This window comes from Natator depressus, chromosome 13 (genome assembly GCF_965152275.1).
Source record: "Natator depressus isolate rNatDep1 chromosome 13, rNatDep2.hap1, whole genome shotgun sequence".
NCBI lineage: Eukaryota > Metazoa > Chordata > Testudines > Cheloniidae > Natator > Natator depressus.
Genome location: NC_134246.1, coordinates 20,629,591 through 20,655,492, shown reverse-complemented (window position 1 = coordinate 20,655,492; position 25,902 = coordinate 20,629,591). Strand labels below are relative to the sequence as shown.

The 25,902-nt window shown below is 49.6% G+C and overlaps 1 protein-coding gene across 5 annotated transcripts in view; it reads left to right on the top strand.

Annotated features, from left to right (window-relative positions):
* The window catches only part of SRC (SRC proto-oncogene, non-receptor tyrosine kinase), a 72,088-nt gene that overhangs the window by 17,588 nt on the left and 28,598 nt on the right, over positions 1 to 25,902 (top strand). For 2 of the 5 annotated variants that reach the window (XM_074970193.1, XM_074970189.1), the window contains exons 1-4: positions 10,799 to 10,995; positions 16,275 to 16,349; positions 24,859 to 25,108; positions 25,443 to 25,542. In XM_074970193.1, the coding sequence (XP_074826294.1) occupies positions 24,868 to 25,108; positions 25,443 to 25,542 (341 nt within the window). In that variant the 5' untranslated portion in view covers positions 10,799 to 10,995; positions 16,275 to 16,349; positions 24,859 to 24,867. Of the gene's footprint in view, positions 1 to 10,798; positions 10,996 to 15,974; positions 15,997 to 16,274; positions 16,350 to 24,858; positions 25,109 to 25,442; positions 25,543 to 25,902 lie in introns of those variants that run through there. The other 3 variants (XM_074970190.1, XM_074970192.1, XM_074970191.1) reach the window with 2 other exon arrangements.

The following is a 25,902-nucleotide window of genomic DNA, read 5'->3' as shown; positions in this document are numbered from 1 at the left end:
TGGTGGTCTGAATGGGCCGCTTCTGTTCCTGGCATTCCAGAGCTGCTCTTAGACAGGTTTATAGCTTCCCACTCCTGGCTATTAAAGCCTGTCTCCTGAGATGATGCTCTTTAAAGATAGCTTTGCTGGCCCGTCAGCTGTTCCCAGGCAGCTGGGTTTTGCAGAGAGCCCTGCAAAATGTTTTCATAGTGAAATGCAGGAAACTGGGTCTGCTTTAAAACGTCGTGAGGCAGGTGAAACTCAGATCCTTGTGGATCACTGGGCAGGCTGGCAGATTTCACTTCAGACCCCTGAAACGACTCCTGGCTTGGCCAAAGTGGCTGAGTTTCACCTGGCTTTGTGCTGAAATTGTTCAGTTGTGTGTCCAGACCTGGAACTCTGAGCAAAGCTTGTGACTTTACAGCCTTCCTGGTTCAAGCCCAAAGACTGCTTGGCTTGATGATGGGGGAAATTCCCACTCCCCACCTTCCCTACCTCCAAAAATCCATGCCTAGTAACTGTCTCACCCTGCAAAGCCTCTTCTCTCTCCTCCCTCTATTGCAGACCTCGTCACCTACTCTTAATCTTCCTCACCTAGGTGGCATCTAGTTGTGTCTAGCTCACATATGTGGGTGTTGTGTGGGTTAGATTAGCTGGTGTCTGCAAAGAACTTGCATGGCTGCGTGCACTTCGCATATGTAACCCACACACATGCTGGGTGTGGTGTTCTGGCCCATGAGACCACTTAGAGAGAGAGAGTGAGTCTGCTCTACAGCCTTAGCTAAGGGCCGTATGGCTTTTAGCTCGTGTAGTAGAGGCTCATGCATATAGCTCCAGAGGTCCTAGGTTCGATCCCACCCGCCGACAACCGGGGTCTGTCCGTGTTACACATAGACTGCTTTGCCAGCACACAGCCCCCTGGACGGAAACACAGTCTCTGGGAAACACCCAGGGGGCCATTTCAGTGTGGCCTGGCAGTTTGCTGGGAAAATGCGTTAGTGTTGCCTGACCTGGTAGAACTGAAATCGGGCAGAGTTCATGGCTTCTTTCCCTGCAAACCCGGGAGCAAGGAGGCAGCTCTGTCTAGGCAACAGCCAGCTCCTTGGATTCCCTTTAGTGATCACTGACTCGATCCTCTACAGAGTATGAGGGGCTCAGTCTTGGCACCTTGGCTCATAGAGACCCTAGGGGCCTCTCTTCCCCCTTCAAAAACCATTGCATCAAATCTTCCCTCTTCAAGCCCCTTGTTAAGTGCACACAAAGAGCCATTGAGTGGCACAAGTGCCTAGCTTCCACTATTTCATTGCTCTTTAGCACCAGTGTTCCATCCATCTCTCTGAACTCTGTTGAAAGGAGAGAAATTCAACAGTAATAAGTCACCAGGACCAGGTGGGATTCACCCAATTTCACATATGAAATTGCACAACTACTGTAACCTATCACTTAAATCAGTCTCTGTACCAGATGATTGGAGGATAGCTAATGTAATATTGTGGGGTTTTTTTTGTTTTTGTTTTTTTTAAAGGCTCCAGAGGCGATCCTGGCAGTTACAAGCTGGTAAGCCTAACTTCAGTGCTAAACAAATTGACTGAAACTACAGTGAAAAACAGATTTATCAGACACACAGATGAACATGATGTGTCGGAAGAGTCAACATGACTTTTGTAAAGGGAAATTGTGCGTCACCAATCTATTAGAATTCTTTCAGGGAATCATCAAGCATGTGGACAAGGGTGATCCAGTGGATATAGCATACCTGAACTTTCAGAAAGCCTTACAAGGTTCCTCACCAAAGGCTCTTAAGCAAACTAAGCAGTCATGGGATAAGAGGGGAAGTCCTCTCACCAATCACCATCCCGTTAAAGACCGGAAACAAAGGGCAGGAATAAATGGTCAGCTCACAATGGAGAGGTAAATAGCAGAGTCCCCAAAGGATCTGTACTGGGGCCAGTGCTGTTCACCATATTCACCCCTTTTCCAGATCATTTATGAACCATGAGGTGGCAAAGTTATTCAAGATAGCCATGTCCAAAGCTGACTATGAAGAGTTACAAAGGGATCTTACTAAAGTGGGAGACTGGGCGACAAAACGGCAGATGAAATTCAATGTTGATAAGTGCAAAGTAATACACATTGGGAAAACATAATTCCAACTATACATACAAACTGATGGCGTCTAATTTAACTGTTACCGCTCAATAAAGAGATCTTGGAGTCATTGAGTGGATATTTTCAGAGAACTAGCCACAATGTACAGTGGCAGTCAAACAAGCTAACGATGTTAGGAACCATTGGGAAAGGGATAGCTAATAAGACACAAAATATCATAATGCCACTGTGTAAATCCATGGTACACCCATATCATGAATATTGCATGTGTTTCTGGTTGCCCCATCTCAGAAAGATATATTGGAATTATTAAAGGTACAGATGACTTACTGGTATGGGACAGCTTCCCTGTGAGGAGAGATTAAAAAGACAGAGACTGTTCAGCTTGGAAAAGTGATAACTAAGGGGGTTGGGGTGGGGGGGGAAATATGATAGAGGTCTATAAAACCATGACTGGTGCAGAGAAAGTGAATAGGGAAGTGTTATTTATCCCTTCACATAACACAAGAGCCAGGGGTCACCTGGTGAAATTAATAGGCAGCAGGCTTAAAACAAACATAAGGAAGTACTTCTCCCTGCAACACACAGTCAAACTGTGGAACTCATTGCCATGGGGTGTTATGAAGGCCAAGGGGCTCAAAAGAGAATTAGATAAGTTCACAGAGGATAGGTCCATCAATGGCTACTAGCCAAGATGCTCAGGGATTCAATCCCACAGTCTGAGCGTCTCTAGCCTCTGACTGCCAAAACGGGGACTGGATGATGGGATGGGTCACTCAATTGCCCTGTTCTGTTCATTCCCTCTGAAACATCTGGCATGAGCCTTTGTCAGAAGGCAGGATACTGAGCTAGAAGGACCGTTGGTCCGACCAGTATGGTGGCTCTTATGAGGAGGGGGAGAGACTCCGTGACTGCTCTAAGTGAGGGTTGGAGGTACTTGGGTATGTTGGAAGCAATTCCAGGAAGGCTTGTTTTCTAGCTGTCATGGAATCTCCTGTGGTCTCTAATCTGCATGTATGCACTTCACAGTGGCAAGAGGGCTGCTTCTAAAGGTGTGGGTGGCTATTGACTGAGGCCTGGTCTACAGTATGGGGTTAGGTCAAATTTAGCTGCGTTAGGTCATTTAAAAATGACCCCATCCACACAACCAACCCCGTTCCATCGACCTAAAGGGCTCTTAAAATCGACTTCTGTACATCTCCCTGACGAGGGGAGTAGCGCTAAAATCGACCTTGCTGGGTCGAATTTGGGGTAGTGCGGACGCAAATCGATGGTATTGGCCTCCAGGAGCTATCCCAGAGTTCTCCATTGTGACCACTCTGGACAGCACTTTTGACTCCAATGCACTAGCCAGGTGCACAGGAAAAGCCCCGGGAACTTTTGAATTTCATTTCCTGTTTGGTCAGCATGGCGAACTCAGCAGCATAGGTGACCATGCAGTCCCAGAATCGCAAACTTGGTCCATGCTGGAGCTCAAGGGAGACACTGGATCTGATCGCTGTATGGGGAGAAGAATCCATGCAGGCAAAACTCTGATCCAAAAGAAGAAATGCAAATATATTTGCCAAAATCTCTCGGGGCGTGTTGGACAGAGGCTATAGCAGGGAGACACAGCAGTGCCGCGTGAAAGTTAAGGAGCTCGGGCAAGCCTACCAAAAGACAAAGGAGGCAAACGGTCGTTGCGGGTCAGAGGGAAGAACCATGGTCTGTGTGGTGACTATACAGGACTGCGGAATATCGGTCTCTCTCCTTGGGTGGGACTGGATAAACAAGGCTGATACACTAGCCTCTTGCTTCTACAGATCTGAATTCAAATCCCTGAGTAAGACCAACATGAAAGGGAAGGCTTCCTTAGTGCACAGTGGTTCTCTGCCTCAAGCCAACCCCAGTGGCTTCATGCCCTGCCTGTGCTAGAAAAGTAGCTTGATGTTGACTGTTCATTAGCAAAGGCTCTTCTTGCGGGGACTAGCGTGGATGGGCTCGATCTCTGTGCGTTCTTCAATGGACTTTGTGTGGCGGCGGCGGTGAATGCTCTCTGAGAACGGATTGATTATGTCTACAGTAGCAATTTACAGGCTGCTTTCAGCACCCGCCTGAGGGGATGGGTAAGCAGGGTGTCGGTGGCTGACAACCACTGTCCGCAGCACATAATTTTCCTAACGTAACTGGATCTCCAATGTAGCGAGACTGGCTAGCTCTGCCCAGGGATGGGGATGGGCCCGTTACAAAGGTGTGTTGACAGAGCTGGGGTAGCATTAATGTCCGTCTGGCTTTCTCCACCACTGGGAATAATCTGGGGGTAGGGGGTGGTTCCCCTCTGCCCCAGAGTTTTGGGGTCAGTTGTATTTACCCACTATCTTTTTTTTTTTTACCCCTGTTGCTGATTGCAGCATGAAGTACAAGGAGGAATCAGCAAGTCTGGGCAAGGCCTGTTTTTAAAAAGCTGGTGAGTCAGGTGTCTGAGGTGGGAATCAGCCACTCGTCACTCAAGATTATGTCTCAAACATCAAGATGGCACGTAACGCTGTGTTTAACATAGGAGAAAGGCACTGGCGTGCCAGGGTGTGTGCTCGGTGTTCGCCAATCCTGACAAGTTCTCTCGCCGAGCGTTCTGCTCCGAGTGTAGTAGTTGTGAGCTCTCCAAACAGCTGTGCACAGTACAGCAGCTTCCCTGGTTACGTGACCCTCCTTGGCACTTGTGGGGTTTATAACCCCTGGCCTAAATTTTCAAAAATGACTTTGGGGGCCCAACTTCAGGTTCCTTGTAAAGGGGCTTGATTTTTTTCAGACATAAAGGGCTTGGGTAGGGTTACTGGACATACGGGTTTTCCTGGACATTGTCTCTTTTTTGATCCTCTGGCTGGGTGGCTTTTTCAAATAAGAGGCAACGTCTGGGATTTTTGCAAGCAGACGTTGTGGCTCAGCAAGAGAGCCGATTGGTCCCTCCCCTGTATCTGCAGCTGCCAGATCCCTTCCCAGGGCTGGGAGCCAGCGGGGAGAGAAACAGAGGCACGGACAGACGGCTGTCACTGTAACCCGGGCCTGCGTCAGCTGCCCTGCCACTGTGACAGGGAGTGATGCTGCCCCCTACCTCGAGTGAGAGGCTGAAGATATTTCTTCCCCTCTCCCCCGACTGGTTTTTGGGGGGGGGCAGGGAGGGAATGCGATGGCGGGGCTCCAGCTGTCCCCTTTATCCTTGCTTCCCAGGTGTGCACAGCCCTTCTCTGGGTGGCTGGGACTTGTACAGCTCTTAAACACAAACAAACAAACCAACAAAAAACACCCAGCTCCTGGAGTCATGGGATATGAGAATCTTGTATTCCTGCCTCTTCCCCCCCGCCCCCCAAACCCCTAAAAATTCTAGCCTGCATGGTTGTGGAGTAAAGCTCAAAACATAACCCTGGAACAAACTGCCTAGGGAAGTTATGGAAGCTCCTTCACTAAAGGTTTTCAAAAAGAGGCTGAATAGCCATCTGTCTTGAATGGTTTAGACACAACAAATCCTGCAACTTGGCAGGGGGTTAGACTTGATGCCCCTTGCCGTCCCTACTAGGATTCTAACCCCTAAGGGCTCAAAAAGCAGAAAGCAACCCCCAGGTTTTTTAAATGTCATGACCTTTAGGGTCTGAGCTAATAATCTTTGCTTGTATGGGCTTGGCAATATTGCATACAATAAAATTCCTATGAGCCCCTCAAAGCCCTTTCCTCTCCCTCTGAGTCTTACGCACCTGGCCCATGCTTTGGGACTCTCATTCCACAAATTCCTGCTGGGAAAGGAACCCTCCTCCAGACTAGGATAGTGCATGTTTCCCTGCCTCTTGTTTTCACTTGGGCCTCTGCCAGTTGCAGTCAGTGCTGGGTGTTTACAGATAACTTACATGGAACCCTGCCTGCCTAGGCAAGTAGTTTCATAACTTACTTGACAAGCCAAAATAATTGCCAGGATTGGCCCAGAACCTACAAAGACGACACCTGCTCATGCAATAGAGGAAGATTCCAATCTGTTGCTGCCTGATTATGCAGATTTGTGTGTGTTTGTACTCACGGTTTGCTTAGTCAGATAAAGCATCCAAAACTCTTGATTCAATCTTCAGTCTTATTTTTTTAAGGCATTTAATTCCTTCCCATTTCTGAATGCCCCTCTTTCTCCCTCTGTGGGGAAGGGGATGGAGTGAATTTGCTTGTTTAATTGTAATTATCCCCTTCCATTCCATGACCCATTGGCCCCTGCTAGGTTTGGCTATGTATCTTTCATTAAGATGGTTTTAAATTTAACAGGAGCTGACAGGACTGGTGGGTGGGGCTGGGTCTTTAATACACTAGTTTGGGTCTTGTGGGAGGTGAGACAGCTTCAGGAGCGTAATTTACCATATTCCTCCACCCTGTCTATTTGTTTTATCTTGGAGAAATTTTAGCTGGATTAAGAGGGATGGGGGAGGAAAGCTGCATTGCCAGGAATGAGTAATGAATGGGGTTCCTTCACTCGCATCTTCGCTGGGTAACTGCTGAACATTACTGAAAGCAGAGCTCTCGCTCCAGGCAGCAGCACAGGGAATGGTGGGGTTCATAAGGAAGCTGGCTGTTTAACTCCCTGTTGCCCACCCTTGCGGCTTTGTAAGCCTTGTAATGTTTGGTGTGTTCTTTAAGCCCTAGCTCCTGGAGTCAGCAGAGTCTCCCCAAATCACTTTGCATTTGAAAAATAAAGTTTCTAGCCCGTTATGGTTTTGGAGAAAAGCTGGTATGTGCCCTGAGTGCCTTCGGGTCTAAGCCTGTAGTGTGCAAAGAGAAAGAAGCAATTTTTCCTCTAAACACCTTGTGGTATTTTGGGGCCTGACTCATGAATTTTTTGAATGCCTGGGGTTGGCCATGCTGTGAACATCATGACGTGGTTTGTAATGTTTCTTGGCACAGATTTGCATCCCTGCCAGTCAGCTGACAAGGTCAGAGTGGAGTCTCATCAGCCCCGTGTGCCTAGTGAGGCAATGTGATCTTCTCTCTATGGTGATAGAGGCCACGCAAGTACCAAAGTACCTGAGGGCCTCGCAATCTATAATGCGGTTATCCCCACAATACCCCTGGGAGGCAGGGCAGTGCTAGTCCCCCCATTTTGGGAAACTGAGGCACCGAGACTAAATGACTTGTCCAAGGCTACGTAGGAAGTCTGTGGTGGAGCAGGTAATTGAACCAGGTCTCCCAAGACCCAGGCAGCAAATTAATTATTGGCCTATCCTTCCTGTTGGACTGAGCTAGCCATCATGATGATGTGCGAGAGGTTGGGAACAACCCACTCTACAGATGACTCTGGCATGAGAACCCTTTGACCTATCATGCGGTTTTGTCTCTTACTGTGATGGGGCCAGTGTGGCCCTTCCCCTGGTTATGGGCTGCAAAGTGTGGATCTAAACTTGCCCAAAGGTCTTGGCAGCAGCTTAGATACAAGCATTTGGTTGAGAACCATCCAATGTCTTTGACTCCAAGCACTCGGATGTCTTTATGGCAGGTGAGAGACCCTGAAATGTTAGGGACTGACGCTGAAAGCTGTTAACCCCAACTGCATCCTGGAACAGGATAGCAAGTTTCCAGTTGCAACACTTCCCAGTTGCAACACTTCCCGCTAACAAATGGCCTGCAAGACCAGAAGACCTAAAAATGTCTGTTGCCTTGGAGCCACTGCCTTAGATGTTGCAAGAGCTACACTGGGGGGATTGGCACCATGCCAACCTGTAATTGGAAATCCTGCCCTTTAATTACACACTGTCCACTTTGACAGGCTAGAGTTGCTCCAGGCAATTCTCTCTTCTGGCCTCTTCTGTGAAGACTGAGACCCAAACAGGCAAAAGTTCAAGATTTAGGGATGGAACAGAAGAGATCAGCCAAGCAACATTTGGAACTCTCTCTTGCATAGTTCTTGCACGCTGAGAGTGTGGGTGAGAAATACCATTCCCCCCGCCCCCCCGCCCTGCCTCCAATCTGTTGCCTCAGACTCTGACGTGTAAGACTTGTACTTTCACTCGCTCTTCCATGGAGACCTGGACTACACTTAAAATTTAGATCAACCTAGCTATGTCGTTCCTTGGGGTGGGGAAATTCACACCCCAGAGAGCCAGAGCTATGCTGCCCTGGGACCCCAGCATAGATGTGGCTAGATCAATGGAAGAATTCTTCCACTCATCTAGCCATGGCCACTGAGGGAGCTGGATTACTTACAGTGACAGTAAAAACCTCCTTCCGCGGTGTAGGAAATGTCTACATAGCGCTTGTAGTGTGACATAGCCATAGTCCCTTCTGTCCCTCGTGCCAGCCTAAAAACTCCCTTCTTAATCTGGCATGAGGCAGGTGCATTTATTAACCTCTGGTATTGCAAACCATTGAAGGAGAAAGCCTGTCTCAGTTTGACTGTCTGTACTTGCCTTCAGAATTAGGCTCTGAACAGGGCCTAGCTAGTAGTCATGCACACTGTTCTCTTTCCGCATCTCCCATCCCAGGGATGTGGAGATAGGGGGATGTAACTCCTCTAATTTTAGTATTACAGCATGTGACTTTAGCATTACAGCCATCTGATCAGTGCTTAAAACTTCCCAGACATCAGTTAACCAAAGAGCTGAAGCTGCTCCTATTAGCCAGAGCCTACTGTACAGGGGTAGAGCTGGGCTAGAAATTATTTTCCCATCCTGAGAACATCTTGAGATATCTGAAACCATTCAAATTTTAGACAAAAACTCTCAACCTCACACTGAAAATCCAAAAATAAGCTTTTAATTTGGATCAATAAAAACATCTCTGCTTTTATTTTTAGTCTAATTTACTGAAGTTTCAAAATGAAGAGTCATTGACTAGAAAACCAAGCTGTCTGTCAAAGCCTCCCATTCTGACGTTTTCCTTTCCAAAAAGTTTCCAAGTCACCTGATGGTTTGTTTGTGAAACAGGGTCAATTTCAGTGTGGAAGAATTGACACTTTTCAGTAAAGAGGAGTTTGTCAAATTCCCAGCCAGCTCTATCCAGAGGCAATCGCTGCCCTTGTGAGAAGTCTCTCTTTTCTCTACATCCCCTCACAAAAAAGCTGTGGGCAAGAGGGAGATGCTCAGGGGTGAAAGTAAGTTAGAGGACTTACCAGTATGCTGGAGTCCTGAGCAGGGGGCGTGGCCTCAACCGGAAGAGGCGTGGCCTTAAATCCCCAGGCCCTTTAAATCTTGATTTAAAGGGCCAGGGCGCCAGCTGTGGTGGTGGCAGCTGGGAGCCCAGGGCCCTTTAAATCACCCCCGAGCTACCAGCTGCAAAGGCGGCTGGGAGCCCTGGGGTTCGGGGGGCGATTTAAAGGGCCCAGGCTGCCGCTACCGCAGTGGCGCCCCAGGCCCTTTAAATCACTGAGAAGCCCTGGAGGCTCCCGGCTGCCACCGCTACCCCTGGGCTCTGGCATAGCTTTAAAGGGCCTGGGGCTCTGCTGTGGTAGTGGCTGCTGGAGCCCTGAGCCCTTTAAATCCCCGCCTGAGCCCTGCTGCCCGAGCCCTGGGGTAGCGGCGGCGGGGGTTTAAAGGGCTGGGGCAGTAGCGGGGGCTGGAGCTCCAGGGCCATTTAAATCCCTGCCACTGCTACCCCAGGGCTCGGGAAGCAGGGCTCAGGTGGGGATTTAAAGGGACCCGGTGGGGGAGGGTAGTGGGGGCTGGAGCTCCGGGGCCCTTTAAATCCCCGCCACAGCGCCGCCACCGCTGCTACCCCAGGGCTTTAAATTGCCCTCTGGGAAAGACAGTCCCTGTACGGCGCACCGGCTCTTACCGGTACGCTGTACCGGAGCATACCGGCTTACTTTCACCTCTGGAGATGCTGCAGTTCTTACCAGGGTGCTGGCCCTGGACCCTGACTGGGGGCTCCATCCTCTTTGGGGCTAGCAAGTGTGTGCTAACTCAAAAACTTCCTCTCCGCCCACTGTCTCCCAACAGCTGGAAAGGTTGAGGGTGGTCTCATTCTCTGATCTCCTCAGTACTGGGGAGGGCAGAGGGTTTCTCCATCTCTATTTCGCACTCCCCGGCTGCTGTAATAGGCAGTGTCTTTGCTAAAGCCATGGCATTTTAGAGGTCCTCTCCAGTGCCTGCTTTAGCTACTGCTGGGTGTTTAGTTTCAAGTGGAACTGACCCTTTGCCTACAGGGTTCTTCTGAATAGCAGCCATGACAACAGCAAGACATTGGTAAGGTTTCACTCTGCTGCTGCTCCGAGCTTTCCCAGGCTGCAGCAGAGGCGCTAGAGCTGCTTATCTGCTGATTCAGGAAGGCAATGCTACCTCCGTTCACACTTGGCTCCCATATATAAAGTGTCCCTGGCAACCCTTGGGGGGCTAGAAACATGGACTTTTGGTTAGCAGAAAGCTTCTGTTCTGCACAGGCTGAAGGCACGCGTTGCACTTGCCAGTAATGAGGAGAGAGGATTTTCATGTTATGCATAGGATCCGCATACTAGTGCTAGGATTCACACCCCCGGCCTCTTAGCACGCTGCTCTCGGTACGGTACCCCAAAGGGAGGAGCATGATCCCATCCTTTATGGGGCCTGATCACCACCATTCCTAGTCCTTTGGCACTTTTGCTTTGATGACACTATTTCCCAAGGCCTCTGCTTTCCTGTAACAGAAACAAGAATGTGGTATCTCCAGATCTTGGTCTGGTAACATGGTCTGTCTCTCTCTCTCCTCCTTAGCCCTTCTGGAAAGGAGACGGTTTCCCCTCCACCACCAGTCTGGAAAGCTGTAAAAGCCACACTGATAGCACTCTGGCCTTGAGATATTTGGGTACAAGGAGCCTCTCTACTTGGGAGCGGTGGTGGGCGGGCGAGTCTTTCTCAAGGAGACAGGCTGGCTTCAATGCAGCTGGATTTCCTCGGGCTGCAGCTGGTGAAGTGTCACTCTGCCAAGGGAGATGTAAGTCACTGGGGTCATTCTCTTGCCCCTTTTCAACTCCTGGGGTAGCAGCTCCAGGGGAAATTCAGGGCAGGAGATCCTGGCTCAGTATAAACTGCTGGGAGACTCTCCCTTTCATTGCCCCACCGTGGGGTGGCTCTCAACTTGTGCGGGAAATTCTCTCTTCCCTGTGGGCTCTGTAGGAGGCACCAGATGAGACCCGTAGGCACCTAGCCAGCCTCTCGCCCCATGATGAATACATGCTGTAGTGTGTGAGTGCAGACTGCTGCCCTCTTGACTGTGCCATAGGCCCCATTCTGTTACCAGCTAGTGGAGATTCCCCTAGGTTCAGGTGGCAGGGGCACTGCTTTGGAGCAGGAAGCTTTGACCCCACTGGTGACCGTTATCAGCATGCTGCACACCAGAACTTCTAGGTTCCGCTGTGTCTGCATCCGCCTGGGGTCTCTTGCAAGCTCTCTGGGGTGGAGACTGCCTTGTTCATGTTTGTGCAGGTCCTGGACCATGACTGAGGCTCCCAAGTGCTACCACAACGCACCTAACTAATGGCCATGGATTTGCTAGTGAGATCTTCACTTCAAAGTGCTCTTTTTCTCACCCTCTCCACCATTTCTCCTTTCTGGGGCTATAACCGTTGTTCCCATAGCCTGTCGGAGGGGAGCGCATGATACAGGCGCTAGCTCGGTGCGTCCATCTCCTTGGCGGGAAGCTCCGTGCCACGTGTACGGAATCTCTCTAGAACAAATGCGGTGATGGGCTTGCAGATGGGATGCAGAGCACAAACCGAAACGCCAGCCGCTCCGGGGCCTCTGGGCTGGCCGATCCAAAGGAGTGGAAGCAGCGCTGGCCAGGTCTGGAGGCGTTCCCGGACAGTTAATTTTTTCTCTCCATATGCCAACGCTTTCTTTTCACGTCCTGTGGCTCATTCAATTAACAACCCCACAGCCTTCCAGATTTGCCATGGATGAAGCCAGGGGGAGGGCAGGAGGAAGTGCTGTCTAAGCACCATGATCTGAACCAAGCTGAACTACGCAGCTGAGTGCCTTGTTTTTAATTGCTTTTTGGGGGGGGGTGGAGGCCATTTGCTAAGATCTGTCTTGGTCTGTCTCCTGAGGGCAGGAATTGCATGTCTCAGCTTATCCATTGCTTCCCTCTCCAGCTCCCTCCCCCCTGTTTGGTCTTAATCAGTGCCACAGCTTGGGGTGGGCGGAGGGTAGTGGATGGAGGGAAGAGCTGTGGTGAAAACCTGGAACTGGACATTAGGGAAATGTTCCTCTTGGCTGCTGGAAAATGCTACAAAGCTCCAAGGAAAGGGCAATTCTCATGGATCACGAACTCCTTCGCTACTTGGTATCTCGCTTCCCTCCTGCCCCTCCAACAGTGTCTATGGGAGCTGGCCATTTTAAGCCTCTTGAATAGGGGATTGCAAGCTGCCACTGTTTGGCAGAGTAAAGATGGGCAGAGCAGGCTCTGATGTCTTAATGCCAGGCAGGGCGGTAGCATGGTTGTCTGTCTGGTTAGAGCACAAGACTCAAGTTGGGCTACTGCCTGTTCTAATCCCAGCCCCATCACTGCTTTACTGGGATATTGGGCAAGTCTCTTAACCTGTCTGTGCCTCGGTAGATTTCTGTGTAAAATGTGGATCGTGCTTAAACCTGGTGGTGGTGACTAATCCGCTAGTTTGAAGTGCTTAAGATCCTTGGGTGGAAGGTGCTAGGGACGTGCGTGCATTACTTGTTAGTATTGCTCTGCCTATCCACCATCCCTAATTAGAATGGAGGTCTTTCAAGTTCAACATAGACCAACTTACATCTGTGGCATGGTCTGGTGGACAGCTGCTGGGCTGGAATTCAAGGGCCGTGGGTGCTGATCTGAACCCAACTCTGCCATTGATGTAGTGTGTGACCTTGGGCAAGTCATTTCACTGCCTCTGTTTCCCCTTCTGTTTTTAAAAAAAAGGGGGAGGGGGAACTTTCCAGTGCTTTGAGATCTTGGGATGGGCTTTTGTCACTTGGCACCATAGATACACGAAGCAATATTCTGTACACTGGCTTCCTCTGAGCCTAAAGAAGAGTCCATAATTTCTCGAAATCCCCAGACAGGATGGTGCAAAAATTTGTTTCCACACCTCCAACCTGACCTGTAAAGAGTGGACAGTGCAATGCTAGTAAGAGGGAAATTCTGAAAAGGTGTTACCATCTGCCCTGGAGTGAGCCCACCTAACCCAGGAGTTAGAGGCACTAAGGGTGTCCGCTTCCAGAACATGATTAGCCTGATCTATGCTAGACAAACTTCGCAAACATTTCCCACTGTGGCTGATGCCAAACAAAGAGAGACCATGGAAAGCTAGTGTAGGCAATACTTATGTACTCATATAGAGGCCTCAGCAGTGCTGGGGTGGGAGGCGTTGTACAGCTCGTCTAGGGTTTTCAATATTATCTCCTGTAACTTCTTTCCTTCCTTTGCCATTCTCCCACCCTTAGTAATATTGTGTACCACAGGAGCACCTAGAGGCACTGAATGGACTTGGTGCGGGGCAGCTCCTGCCCCAAAGAGTTACCAATCTAGACAAGAGACACAGGGTAGGAGGGTATGAAACTGAGGGGAAGTAACTTGCCAGAGGTCACACAGCAGGTCAGTGGCAGAGATGGGTATAGAACCCAGGATGAAATCCTGGCCCAACTGACTTCAGTGGGGCTAGGACTTCACTCCAAATCTTTAGAGTCCTAGTCCAGTGCCTGAATTGTTACTACCTTGCCTATCTTCCCGACCAGACCTGTAATCCATCTCTTTTCCCATGGATGCTTTTTCTTCGGTGTCTTGGTGGAATTTTTTTAATATCGCCTCATTCACTGGTGGCACGTCATCTGATCCGACACGCTGATCAGCTCAAGCCATGAGGGTTTTCTGTAATGTGATTCAGACTAGTCAACCATCTTGCTAAATACAGTGAAACTCTAATACTGTCTTTAAAAATAAAATACTAAGCATCAGCCAAAAAAAGTGCAACTAGGAAGTTTCCCTTTCCAGAACTTCACTGTGGCTCTAATGGAATCAGACAGAGCCAAGGGATGTAGCCTCCGAAGACCTGTCAACTGCAGTGGAGTATGGATGTGGGAAGGGAATCTTATTTGTATGTACTGCAATCCTGAGTTGAGACACTAACTTGAAATCCATGCATCCTGCTGTGCAATTATTTCTAGCAAATATTAGTCAAGTACAAATTACAAACTGTTCTGTCTTAGAGAGCTGTCAATCAAATGCTGCTTGTTATCCTAATCAACCTCACTAAAAATAGTGTCAAAACTTATTAGCAGGGAGAAGGGAGAGATATCAAACTGCATTGTAGAGCATCTGCAGCGTGTTAACCAACGTACTCAAACTGCCAGCCAAAATACCCCAGTGGGACTGGGAGGAGATGTTTGGTTGGCTGGGTCTGCATAGATCCTGGCAATAAAATCTATTTTTTTTTCATATCCACCCCAGCGCAACAGAATATTAAAAAACAAAAACAAAAACCCCACGACTTTAGCCTTTGCCATACCCCCTTGTCTTGGGATCCTGTTAATTCTCCAGCTAAGCGGGGGCTGGGTCAGGTCTTTGATGGAAGATCTCAAAGGCAATCTTAGATGCTCAGGATCACTGTGTGCTCTCATTTCGTCCTTGTCTACACTGATTCTTTCTAAAACCTTTGACCTGTGCAGCTCTGCTAGTGGGAGTTCCCAGGTAAAACGTACAGGCAGCCACTGGTATTGAGCCCAGCTCTGAGCCAAGTTAAATACACCAGTGACTGACCTATTCTAGTGCACTCGCCATCGCTAACATCAATGGCACTTCCTGGTTTTGTCTACGCTAGCTTTTTTATACAGGTTTTGTCATTTGGATGAAATGTGAAATCATGGGCCTGGCCATTTTCTCATGACAAAAGATCCCATAGCACTTTGAGTAAGGATGTTGCCCTAGCTAAACCCCAAATTCAGTAGTTATAGTCTGAGTTTCCCCTGAATTTTCAAATAGGTAGTGTTGTTGCACTAAGTTTTAAATTGTTGAGCGTTGTTATAGCTGCTGTGTTCACCCCAGAAGTGGCTGCATTTCAGGGTAGCTTAAATATTCTCTGTATATCCCCCCTCCTCTCCCGTGGATTGAAGATGTGTGTGGTGCTTTGAGATCTTCTGAAAGCTGCTATAGAAGTACAAAATGAGTGACTTGTGGATTTATTTTTTTTTTAACTCTTTGTGCCCCTGTTGGGGGGTGAGGGTTAGAGGAATAACTCTCTGAAAGTGGAACTCCAACTAATGACTACTCCAGGGAGTGACCTTTGTGGAAATGATGAGATTGGACACACACCATGTCTGTGAGAGTACTGGTGACACTTCTGAAAGGATTTGCTTTCAAACTAGAATAAATTCAGCCGAAAGGGGTCCAAGAGCCTGAGCATGGTCAACAAAGGGAACCTAGGTGGTAGAAACCAGTTAAGACCTGAGCCTCCAGTTCACCCAGGGGTTTTGGATGGCATATTGGGCCTATCTGCTCTGCTGCTACCCGTGCTCTCTCTGGGGGCAGGACTTGCGGCATCTCTCACAAGCACTATGATGTCCTTGCCCAGCCTGCCCAGTAGGAAACCTGCATCCGTGCACAGGGCTGCTCAGGCCGCTCTGTGCAGGCTAGTTGTGGGGTGGGGTCGGATCTGTGTCTAAACCCTCTGAGATGAAACCCACAGTTCCTCTGAAGAGACCCAGCAGCTCTGGGTACTGCGCTGGCCCACCTGGCTCACGCAGGGAGCAGTTTCTTACACTGGTGACAATGCAGACACCCATTCAGGCAGACGCTCGTGTTGGATAGCCCTGGGCTGCCACAGACAACCTCCCCTTCCTTACCCTGTTGATCTTGATGAAGTGGAGCAGAGAATCGTCCCCTCTTTACACATGACCGATCAGAGAGGCAGAAGTTGGCTGGCAGTTGTGGACTTCAGAGACCCACCAAGCTAGAAAGTTCTTGGGGAAGGTGAGGAGGGTGGAGATGACAGCCCCCCTGGCTTTGATTAGCCCTTCCCATAAGCTCCTCTTGGCCAGATGGGGAGGCTGATGGGAAGCCCCCCTTCATGGGAGGGCGGGGGTGGAGGGAGGAGGTGTGAAACTGATCTCAAGCTGGAGTACTGAAAGCTGCAAGCATGGGGCTATCTGTGCTGGGAAGGTGCCCAGGCAGCATCACTGCCTATGGGGCATGCAGTGAGCAGCATGTTGAGAACTCTGTGGTAACCTTTCACTTTATTTGTGTCTCAGATTCCTGAAGAGCTGAGGTGACTTCACATACAGCCACTCCGCCCCTGTAGAAAGGCTGTAGCTGGACACATTGAGGTAAGACCCTTTTCCTTTTTGGGCAGAGGGGAGAAGAGGGTCTGAGAGTTCTGCAGTGACTATTCAACAGATCACAAAGTGAAAGCGAAATCTTCTACTTAGAGGCACTTAGATCCCGAGGCAATAGGCACCTTTAGCGGGGTGGACTTTAGCTAGGTCCCAGCTCAGGTACAGTGCAGCGTGCATGGGAATGACGCACATAACCCGGTCCTGCCAGGGTAATATGTGTGGTTTGGTGCCGAGTGCAATGGGCTGCTGCCCTATGGAAGCTGTGTGGAGAAAAGTGCAGCTATTGGTTTGGTTTGGCTTCATATCAGCTGGCGCTTCCAGAGCAGACACGACTGACTGTGCTAAACTGGGCATGATGCTTTTAGTTCTAACTGGCCTGTTGGACACACAGCTGAGGCCTTAAACTCATCCCACCAATGGCCTCAAACTCATCCATTGTGATTTCTTCCCTTGAGCTGAAACCATCAGAGAGCTCCAGCAGGCCTGAACTTGCCTTCTGTGCTAATCCAGCTGCGGAAAAGCCTGCCTTATTCTACCGTGTCTAATCAGCCAGGAGCAAGCGTTTGGGAATGCTGGCCGCTTTTGCACTTCACCTTTGTATGGAGAGGGGATGGGGGGCTTTCACATTAAAGATTCTGTGAGATCCTAATTGCTCACAAACCAGATGTGAACTGGAACCACAAATACGTTTTTCCCCATGACAATGTAGCGCTACCACTGTTTGTTTTGTTTTTTTAAACTGGGGGAAATGATGTGAAAAGCAAGAGGGTTTTTGTTTTGGGGGAGGATGGGCGTGAGAGGCAGGAAATGTACAAGTCAACAGATTCTAGTCCCTCTCCTGAAAAGTGACAACACTTTGTTCCTTCTCTCCCCACACAATCTGCTTTTCTGTTTCCTTATTGTATGGCTCTGCACGTGGTTTGGAACCCATATGAGACAGGCTGTAATTCTCTGGGGTAGGGACCATCTTTTTGTTCATATGTGGTACGGTGCAGTGTGCACTGGGCTCCTGCATCAGGATTGGGGCTCCAAGGTGCTACCACAATACAGGTAGGCTGTAGTAACGGCTTTGGGGATGATGATTTAGGCAGCTTCCTTCTTGCACCTGAAGCTTGGACCCATGTTTGCAGCTTCCAGTTATCCAAGCAGGTCTCCTTCGTAGCGTAGTTGGAGCCTGGAAAACTGTACTAGATACCAGTGCAGAGACCGTGGTGCTGTGCAGATGTTTGTCTCCCGCCGTGCTCACAAGGCAAAAGGCCTCTCTCATGAGGTGAAAGCAGCCATGTTTAGCTGCAACCACACTGAAGTTGGCACAGTTCTGATCTTGTGGCTAGGACTAAAGGCTCCCCAGGGAAGTGTCCAATATCTGTTTCCTGCTGGGGCTGATATTACAAGCTTCTCAGCTTGGTAGCTTCCTTTAAGCCCAGTAACTCATTTAACAAGGCTAGAAGAGCTGGAACTAGCTGTGGGAGGGAGCAGAGGAGCCAGCCTTCGGGAGGCTCTAGGCTAACTGGGCAGTAGATTCAACTAGCTGTATTCTCTCCTTCCTCCCTGCAGCCTGTCTTTACTCCCTTCTCTTTCGTGGCTCATTCTTTCTCTCCCCCGCCTGGCAGAGTGTGTCTGATCTCTCCATCACCCCCCCACACCCTCGAGACCTTTGCACACAGCACATTCCCGGACAGGTCATTAATAACTCCTTTCCCCCAGGCCTCCCCTGTGCCACTCTTTAGCAATACAAATTCCTTTGCTAGACTAAGGAATAGGCATTGACCCTCCTGGTTTTATCAGGAGGGGGCGGCTGGAGATCTCCTTGTACAGCTGGCTTTCACAACACTGCTGCTGCTTCCTCCTGGATTGTAGGCAGAGGTTGGAATTTTAACCCTGTCCTTGCCTGAGAGTGGAAGTGTGGCTACCTCCAGCTGTTGATAGTCAGGTTTCTGCCAGTGTGGCTACTGATTGCCCACAGCCAGCTCTTTGTGGGCCACCATTAGCTGGAGGGTGAGCGTTGCCTCTCGCTCTTTCAGAGGCACAGCTCTTTCTCCAAAGGTTGATTCGATGACTCAGCATGACTTCTATTTCGCACAGGGAGGGGAGGAAGAAAAATGTTTTTGGCAGCATCTCCAGCAGGGGAGAGTGACGTTGGGGTACCACCTTGCAGTGGGCCCTGGGCCTGCTAAGAAGCCAGTGGGCATCCAAGGAATGTTGAGGCTCACTGTATCAATTGCTGCTGGTACTTTGATCCGATGGCCCTTCCCTATCTATGCTGTGCTCCTACAGAGTGTAACTGGTGGAGGTTTCCTGGGAGGAGAGGAATGGGGGATGGGAGGGTGGGCTAGCTGCCTGCCCCTCATATAGGACTTACAAATCGGGCATTATAAAAAGCACACCTAAGTGAACTTGCCATTCAGTCCTTCTCTCTGTCGCCCCTCCTCCTAGTTTGGGTTGCCAGGGGAGGCTGGGCTCCAGGAGAGGACCTGCTGTTGGATCGGTAGGGGTGGCCAGTGTAAGGGGAGCTGAGCTGGTGGCATGGGGGATGGGATCGAACGCGGGGCAGAGGAGACCTTGGGAAGTATGTAGTGTAAGTAAAGGAAGAAGGACCCAGGACAGGTCTGAGCTCTTCACCTCTCCCCCACCACACCACTGAATTCTGCCCCATTCTGAGCCTGCTGTCTGACTGACTTTTCTTCTGTGCCTCCTGGCCAGTGGCCCCGTATGTGCCGTTGTTTCCCTCTCTCCAGCCGAGCAGTAGAACGAAAGGCAGAGCCCTACGACACTTCCTTTTTTGGTCTGTGCGTCCTGTCTCTGCAGCCAAAGCCCTAGAAGCCCACGTGAGCACGAGGCCAAATTAGGCCTCATCAAAGCAGTGCCGGCTGTGGTTCAGCACGAGTCTGTGGGACCCCTTTTTCAAAGGGTAAACCCATGGAGGGATGGGGTTTCCAGCACTCAGGACTCTAAGCTAAGGCACAAACTGTGCACTTGTGAAAGGTGCTCGGGGTGGAGCCCTCCCTCTAGAGGCTAATTTGTGTCCTAGGCTCTTGGCCTGGATAGTCCCTGACTTGGAGACACCGGATACCCTTCCACACTGGATAGTGGGCTGCAGCTAGCTTCTTGCTCTCCTAGGCGACTTCCCGACATAGGCTCCAAGGTACGCCAGCCCAGCATGGCGGCTTTCTCAGCTGGAGCCTGCCAGCGGGGCTCGTGACGTGGAGCAGTGGTTCAAAGTGGGTGGGGGAAGGGAAAGTTCGGGACTCCTCTCTCCCAATGAAGTCCCTGAAGATGGACAAGGACTCTCTTGAGAGTAGGGTTGCTGTAGCGTGCCCCACTTGTGAATGGATGGGGTGGGGGAGAAACACCCCCAGGAGTCTGAAACAAGGGCATCAAAACTCCTGCTGCCTGTTTGGGGCCTAAGCAGATCAGAAAGTGTCTCCAGAGGTGACAAGTAACCGTGGGTCTAGCCGTGTCGGAGTGGCCATTGCTGGGTGCTTTAGACGAAGGCCTGCCTCTTTCCCCTCTCCACGCCACGCCCCCCCCGCCATACACCAGTTCTCTGACACAAGGTGGGGGGTTGGCTCCTGAAGCGAGGGGATGATTGGTCCTGTTCAACTGTATTTTAACTAGTGCAACTGCAGGGGCGGGTCTTACTCATGTAAAAAGCCTGGCCCTTTTCTGAAGCCCATTTCAATGAGTTGTGGTGATGTTGTACCCATGAGCGCCTGTGGGGACCCAATTGCTGTGTGAGCAGTACAGTGTCAGTCCCACCTCCTACTCCCGTTGCCCATTGTCTTTCCAGAGAGTCATTCTCTCTGGGCCAAGTTCACTGCTAGTGTAAGTGATTTCAGCAGAGGAAGAAAGAATTTGGCCCATTGTCTGTCTTCTCCTACCACTACACACTGATCTGGGGAAGTCCTAGTGAAATACTCTGACACTAGGCTCTTGTGGGACTCTGAAAAGGGACACTGCATTGCATTACGGCGCGGTTAAGTTAGGCCCATTATGTCTGTCTTTCAGATGCTCGCTTGCTCGCTCACCAGGCCAAAAGAAAGTGACTCAGAATGATTAGGAAAAATCCCTGCTCTTATGCACAGACCATGTTACGAGACTCCGTCTTTTTCCGTTTGGGGAAATGTTGTTTCCAGGGGAAATTCTGAGCTGACTTGGGTACTGTGACTGCCCATGTAATGGTGGAAAACGAGCCATGTGGTTAGTCCCTGTCCTGCATTGCGCGTGTCTCCTCCTCCCTTTGCGCATAGATGGAATTTAGCAGGGCAGAATCTAGTAATGGGAACAAGTGGCGGGAAACCTGAATCACCTGAGACAAAGGTGGGAAAAAATAAAAGGCTGAACTGGGGGCAAGAGGGAATGTTTCTGCCTTTCCCTGTCTGATTGTTATTAACAAGTATTCCAGAGCATGAGGAACAGCAGTCTCCTAGATCATATTTTCTGTATTGCTCTTCTGCATGATTTATTTTTAAAAGACCCTTATTCCCTTGGTCTCTGGCTCCTGTTTTTCCTCCATGCACAGGCAAGCCATGACTTTGCCTCCCTTGTGAGATGCCATTGCCACGGAAGTCTCTTGGCCTGCCCAAGGATTCTGTTTTGTGTTTCTGTTGTGCCTTCAGCCTGAGGGGTCCAAGCACTTTGCACAGCTTAATGTTTGAAGTAAAGAAATACTACCCTCACTTCCCAGATGGGGAGGAAAAACTGAGGGGAAGTGACCTGCCCAAGGTCTCCCAGTGTCCGAGTCCAAAAGAAAACTCTGGTCTCCTGACTCCTGGTTCTTTAGCTATTGATGAGGGCCCCGATCCTGCAAATGTTTGTATGTACGCTCCACTTTACTACCCTGAGTAGCTCCATTGAAATCAATGGAGCTATTCAGGATAGTAAAGGTTAATAATGTGTAAGTGAGCGGCTTTTGGTTTTGTAGAAAAACAATTATGCTCCCTGGATCTAGAGGTTGGAAGTGAGCAGATGACCTCAGCTTTTTCAGAAACAAAGGAGTTTATTTTGAAGACAAGATCTAATAATAAAGACATGGGGCTTACAGAAGCAGAACTCATTCCATTAGGAGGAAGGATTTTCCATTTAAGGGGTAGGTAGCTCCCTAAAGCAAAGGTCCATACGCCCACGCCTATCTGATCCCACTTTGCAGAAATCATAAGTGGAGATGAGGTTCCTCAACTGGAACACTGTCTCAGAACCTCCTTGGCTCTGTATAGGTGTGTGGTGTATTCCAGACAGTGCTGGAATTGCAAGCTGTCACTTTAAGAGAAGGGAGATGGACAGGGTTCCTGACCCTGCTTGCAGGTTAGGGAGCTCTGTAGCAAAGCATGTGACTGCAAAGCTGCAGCTGATTGGCATCAGTCTGTTTTAAAGCAAGGTGCAGTGAGTTGTGCGTGGCTACCTTGAGGGAGCAGCCCGTTTTCTCTGTTTGGGTTCTTGTGCGTTATTTCTGAATTCTAAGAAATAAAGTAGTGTTACGTTGCAACCTTCCAGCCAGAGTATTTTGTTTTTATCTAATTTCTCTGTCTTGACATGACCATCACAATGTAGACTTGAACTTGTTGGCTCACACCCTTTAAGCTTCTGTCAGAGAGAAGTTTGCTCAGAAAAGATCATTCTGGGCTTCCAACCTGGCCCCGTGCATTTTGCAGAATCCCTTGCAACTTCCTCCTGCACTGCTTCATCTAACCTGCTCTCAGATTTCTGCCCCACACGTGTATCTGCCATCTTCTCTGGCCCTTGCACAACTGCTCAACTTATTAAGAACTGCCCCTCTCCCCCAAAATGAACTAGCCTAAATACTTCCTTCTGTAGCTTCAGGACATTGCTATGTATCCTGCCATCTTCAGAGACCACAAATAATTCCCTTCTTTCATGTATATCGCTATTTAGAACGTATTTATAGAATGTGATCTTGAGTTGAAAAATGTTTGTTTTTTTATATATATATAATATCACACACACACACACACACAAGGAGCTTAGCTACTAACTACCTAAAATGCTCAGAATTGGAACTCTGTGTGTGTTGCATAAGAATATGAGAATGGCCATACTGGGTCAGACCAAAGGTCCATCTAGCCTAGTATCCTGTCTTCTGACAGTGGCCAATGACAGGTGCCCCAGAGGGAATGAACAGAACAGGTAATCATCAAGTGATCCGTTCCTTGTTGCCCATACCCATCTTCTGGCAAACAGAGGCTAGGGATACCATCCCTGCCCATCCTGGCTAATAGCCATTGATGGACCTATCCTCCATGAATTCATCTAGTTCTTTTTTGAACCCTGTTATAGTCTTGGCCTTCACAACATCCTCTGGCAAGGAGTTCCACAGGTTGACTGTGCATTGTGTGAAAAAAAAATTTCCTTTTGTTTGTTTTAAACCTACTGCTTATTAATTTCATTTGGTGACCCCTAGTTCTTGTGCTATGAGAAGTATTAAATAACTCTTCCTTAATTACTTTCTCCACACCAGTCATGATTTTATAGATCTCAAGGATATCCCGCCCCCCCCAGTTGTCTCTTTTTTCCAAGCTGAAAAGTCCCAGTCTTGTTAATCTCTCCTCATATGGCAGCTGTTCCATACCCCTAATCATTTTTGTTGCCCTTTTCTGAACCTTTTCAAATTCCAATATGTCTTTGAGATGGGGCGACCACATCTGCACACAGTATGTGTGTTAATACTCAACTGTTGCATCCTGTGGGCTACTTATGGCTAGCAGGGTGTCTCCCACAATCTTTAGGGATGTTTAAAATCCCATCTTTCCAGTGATGATCCAGCAGTTGTGTCTGAACTTCTGATGTGGTTATAACTTGTGTAAGATGATCTGACTCCTCTCTTCCTGCCCATAGGTGCTGGAACAAAAAGCGCTGGGGGTGCTGCCACACCCCCTGGCTTGAAGTGGTTTCCATCATATACAGGGTTTACAGTTTGGTTCAATGGCTCTCAGCACCCCCATCATACAAATTGTTCCAGCCTGCTCCTGCCTGTCCCCTAATAGGGACACTGAATGTAGCGTTTGTATGTAACAGACTCATGCTGGATGCGATTATCTCCCTCTGCTGTGTCCCACGTAACTTTCTTGTTGGATCACAAGGCGGCTGTTGCAATGTGGGGTGGCTGTCGTCCTGGTGAAGTGCCAGTGACGCCTCCGTGGTCTTGTGAGTCCTGCTTTCAGAATGCTGGGCTGCCTCTCTGAAACGGAAACTTCCTTGCTGTTCAGATGACCTTTGTGGGAGAGGTTTCAGAGTAGCAGCCGTGTTAGTCTGTATTCGCAAAAAGAAAAGGAGTACTTGTGGCACCTTAGAGACTAACCAATTTATTTGAGCATAAGCTTTCGTGAGCTACAGCTCACTTCATCGAAAGCTTATGCTCAAATAAATTGGTTAGTCTCTAAGGTGCCACTAGTACTCCTTTTCTTTTTGTGGGAGAGGAAAGTCAAAGGAGGATTATGGAAAAGGCTTATTTTGGAAGCCAGTGGTGGTAGCACATCTTGAATGGCTCTAGGATTTAGAGATGCACCTCCCCAGTGCCTGTCTGGTACCCTATGAGCAATGGGTGCTGGCTATCCTACCTGCCCCCAAAGGAAATGGTGAACCTTAGACATCAGCTGACCATTCTGAATCTGCTCCCGATGTCCAGTTTTCCCAAAGAGTAATGCACAACCATGATGGGACCTGCAGGCCCTCTGCTGGGCATGTGTATGAGGGGATGCACTCGGGAAAGTGGGCCCACAAGGGAGTTGGTGTGTGAACACTTCACGCTGAGTGGGGGTGGTCCGAGGGGAACAGCGGAGTTCAGAGCTGTCTAATGTTGGAGCCCAGCACTTGTTTTTTCCCTTAGCTGAGCGAGGGCAGATGGTCTTCGGATCCTCTACCTGAGGTCCTGATTGCTTGTAGGCCTTAAATTTCCCATAGAATTCCTGGGGTGCCTAGTCCTATTATTGCACGGGCCAAATTTGAACTCTGGTAAGTACGTTCAGCTTAGTTGAAGTGCCTGCTGCAGTGTGAAATTGGATCTTCTGTAGCGTTCTTCTGTGTTTGCTGATGCATCATCCCCCCTAGAGATGGCTGCTTGGCAGTGTCGGGTGAAGAATGATCTCCATATAGTACATAGGAGTCGGAATGCTCCTGGACTCTGGACCTGATCTTTGTGGCTAGGCTAGTTTGTCTAGTTGGTTACTTGTGAAAGGCACGTGCTCTGCATAATTCATTCTACTGCAATGCTATTGAGTGTGCTTCTCTTTGGTACTTGGAATATCACTTACTAAGTGTATTGAGTCTATTTCACTAGGTAATACAGGGAAGTGGGAGACGATACCTGAATATAATGAGGTGGAGCCCATCCCTGGGTGGTTGTGATGGGAGGTTTGCCAGCTGAACAGTGGTTGGTTGGCCAGTACACAAGGGGTCTGGAGGAGTCCGTCCAGACCCTAGCGGGCAGACGTTCGTGTCACCCAGACCACAGGGATCTGCTTAACCCCACTGTCTTCTCCTCCAGTTTTGGACCATGGGGAGCAGCAAGAGCAAACCCAAAGACCCAAGCCAGAGGAGACGCAGCCTGGAATCTGCCGAGAATGCCCACCATGGCGGCTACCCTTCCTCTCAAACGCCCAGCAAGACGCCTGTCCCTGACCCCCATCGGACCCCCAACCGCTCCTTCGGGAGCATGGCTGCTGAGCCGAAGCTCTTCGGAGGCTTCAATACGTCCGACACAGTCACGTCCCCGCAGCGCTCGGGGGCTTTAGCTGGTCAGTATGACATCAGCTCTGACCTGCCAGAGTGGGAGGAGCAGCTGGAGGTTCTGGGGGAGGGAGGGTGTTAGAAGGGAGCCATGTGCTAGATGAGGAAGAACTGTCTCGGGGGAGTGCTGGACCCTGAGCCTTAGGCTGGTGGGGGCCGTATGACGGGTCGGTGCCATTTTTGCCAGCTGTGAGGAAGGCTGCAGTGGAGAATCCAGCCTTGCAAATGCCATGAGGAAAGCAGAGGCTGTGCTGAGCACGGCTCATGGCTAATTGCCATGGGGGAGCAAATGCCTCCTGGAGCGGGAGCGTGGCTAACAGGATGAGTTTGGGTCTGTTTCAGGTGGAGTCACCACCTTTGTGGCCCTCTACGACTACGAGTCACGGACGGAAACAGACCTTTCCTTCAAGAAAGGGGAGCGCCTCCAAATTGTCAACAACACGTAAGTGTGTCTGCCTGCTCGCTGGGCTGGGGACACCTCTGCTGCGTAGGCTGGCATCTCCCTTGGAGAGGTTCTGACCCTTCCTGCTCAGGGGAGCCCCGCTGGTAACATTCCTGCCTCAAAACTGCTCTTCTCCCTCTTGCTTCTCCTCTTTCTTCTATGTTTAAGCCCCGGCTGGTCACGTCTGTTGCCTGGGGTTTGCACGTGGTTCCTCTGGGATCCTTCCCTTCCCAAAGCCTGGTGGTGTGGCTGTCTGCCTGTCCAGCTGCAGAGGGGTGGGCTGTGCCTCCTGTGCCAGCGAAGGGCCCCTGAGCTAGACCCAGGGGATTTATCAAGAGTACCACAAGCTGCTGTCCCTGC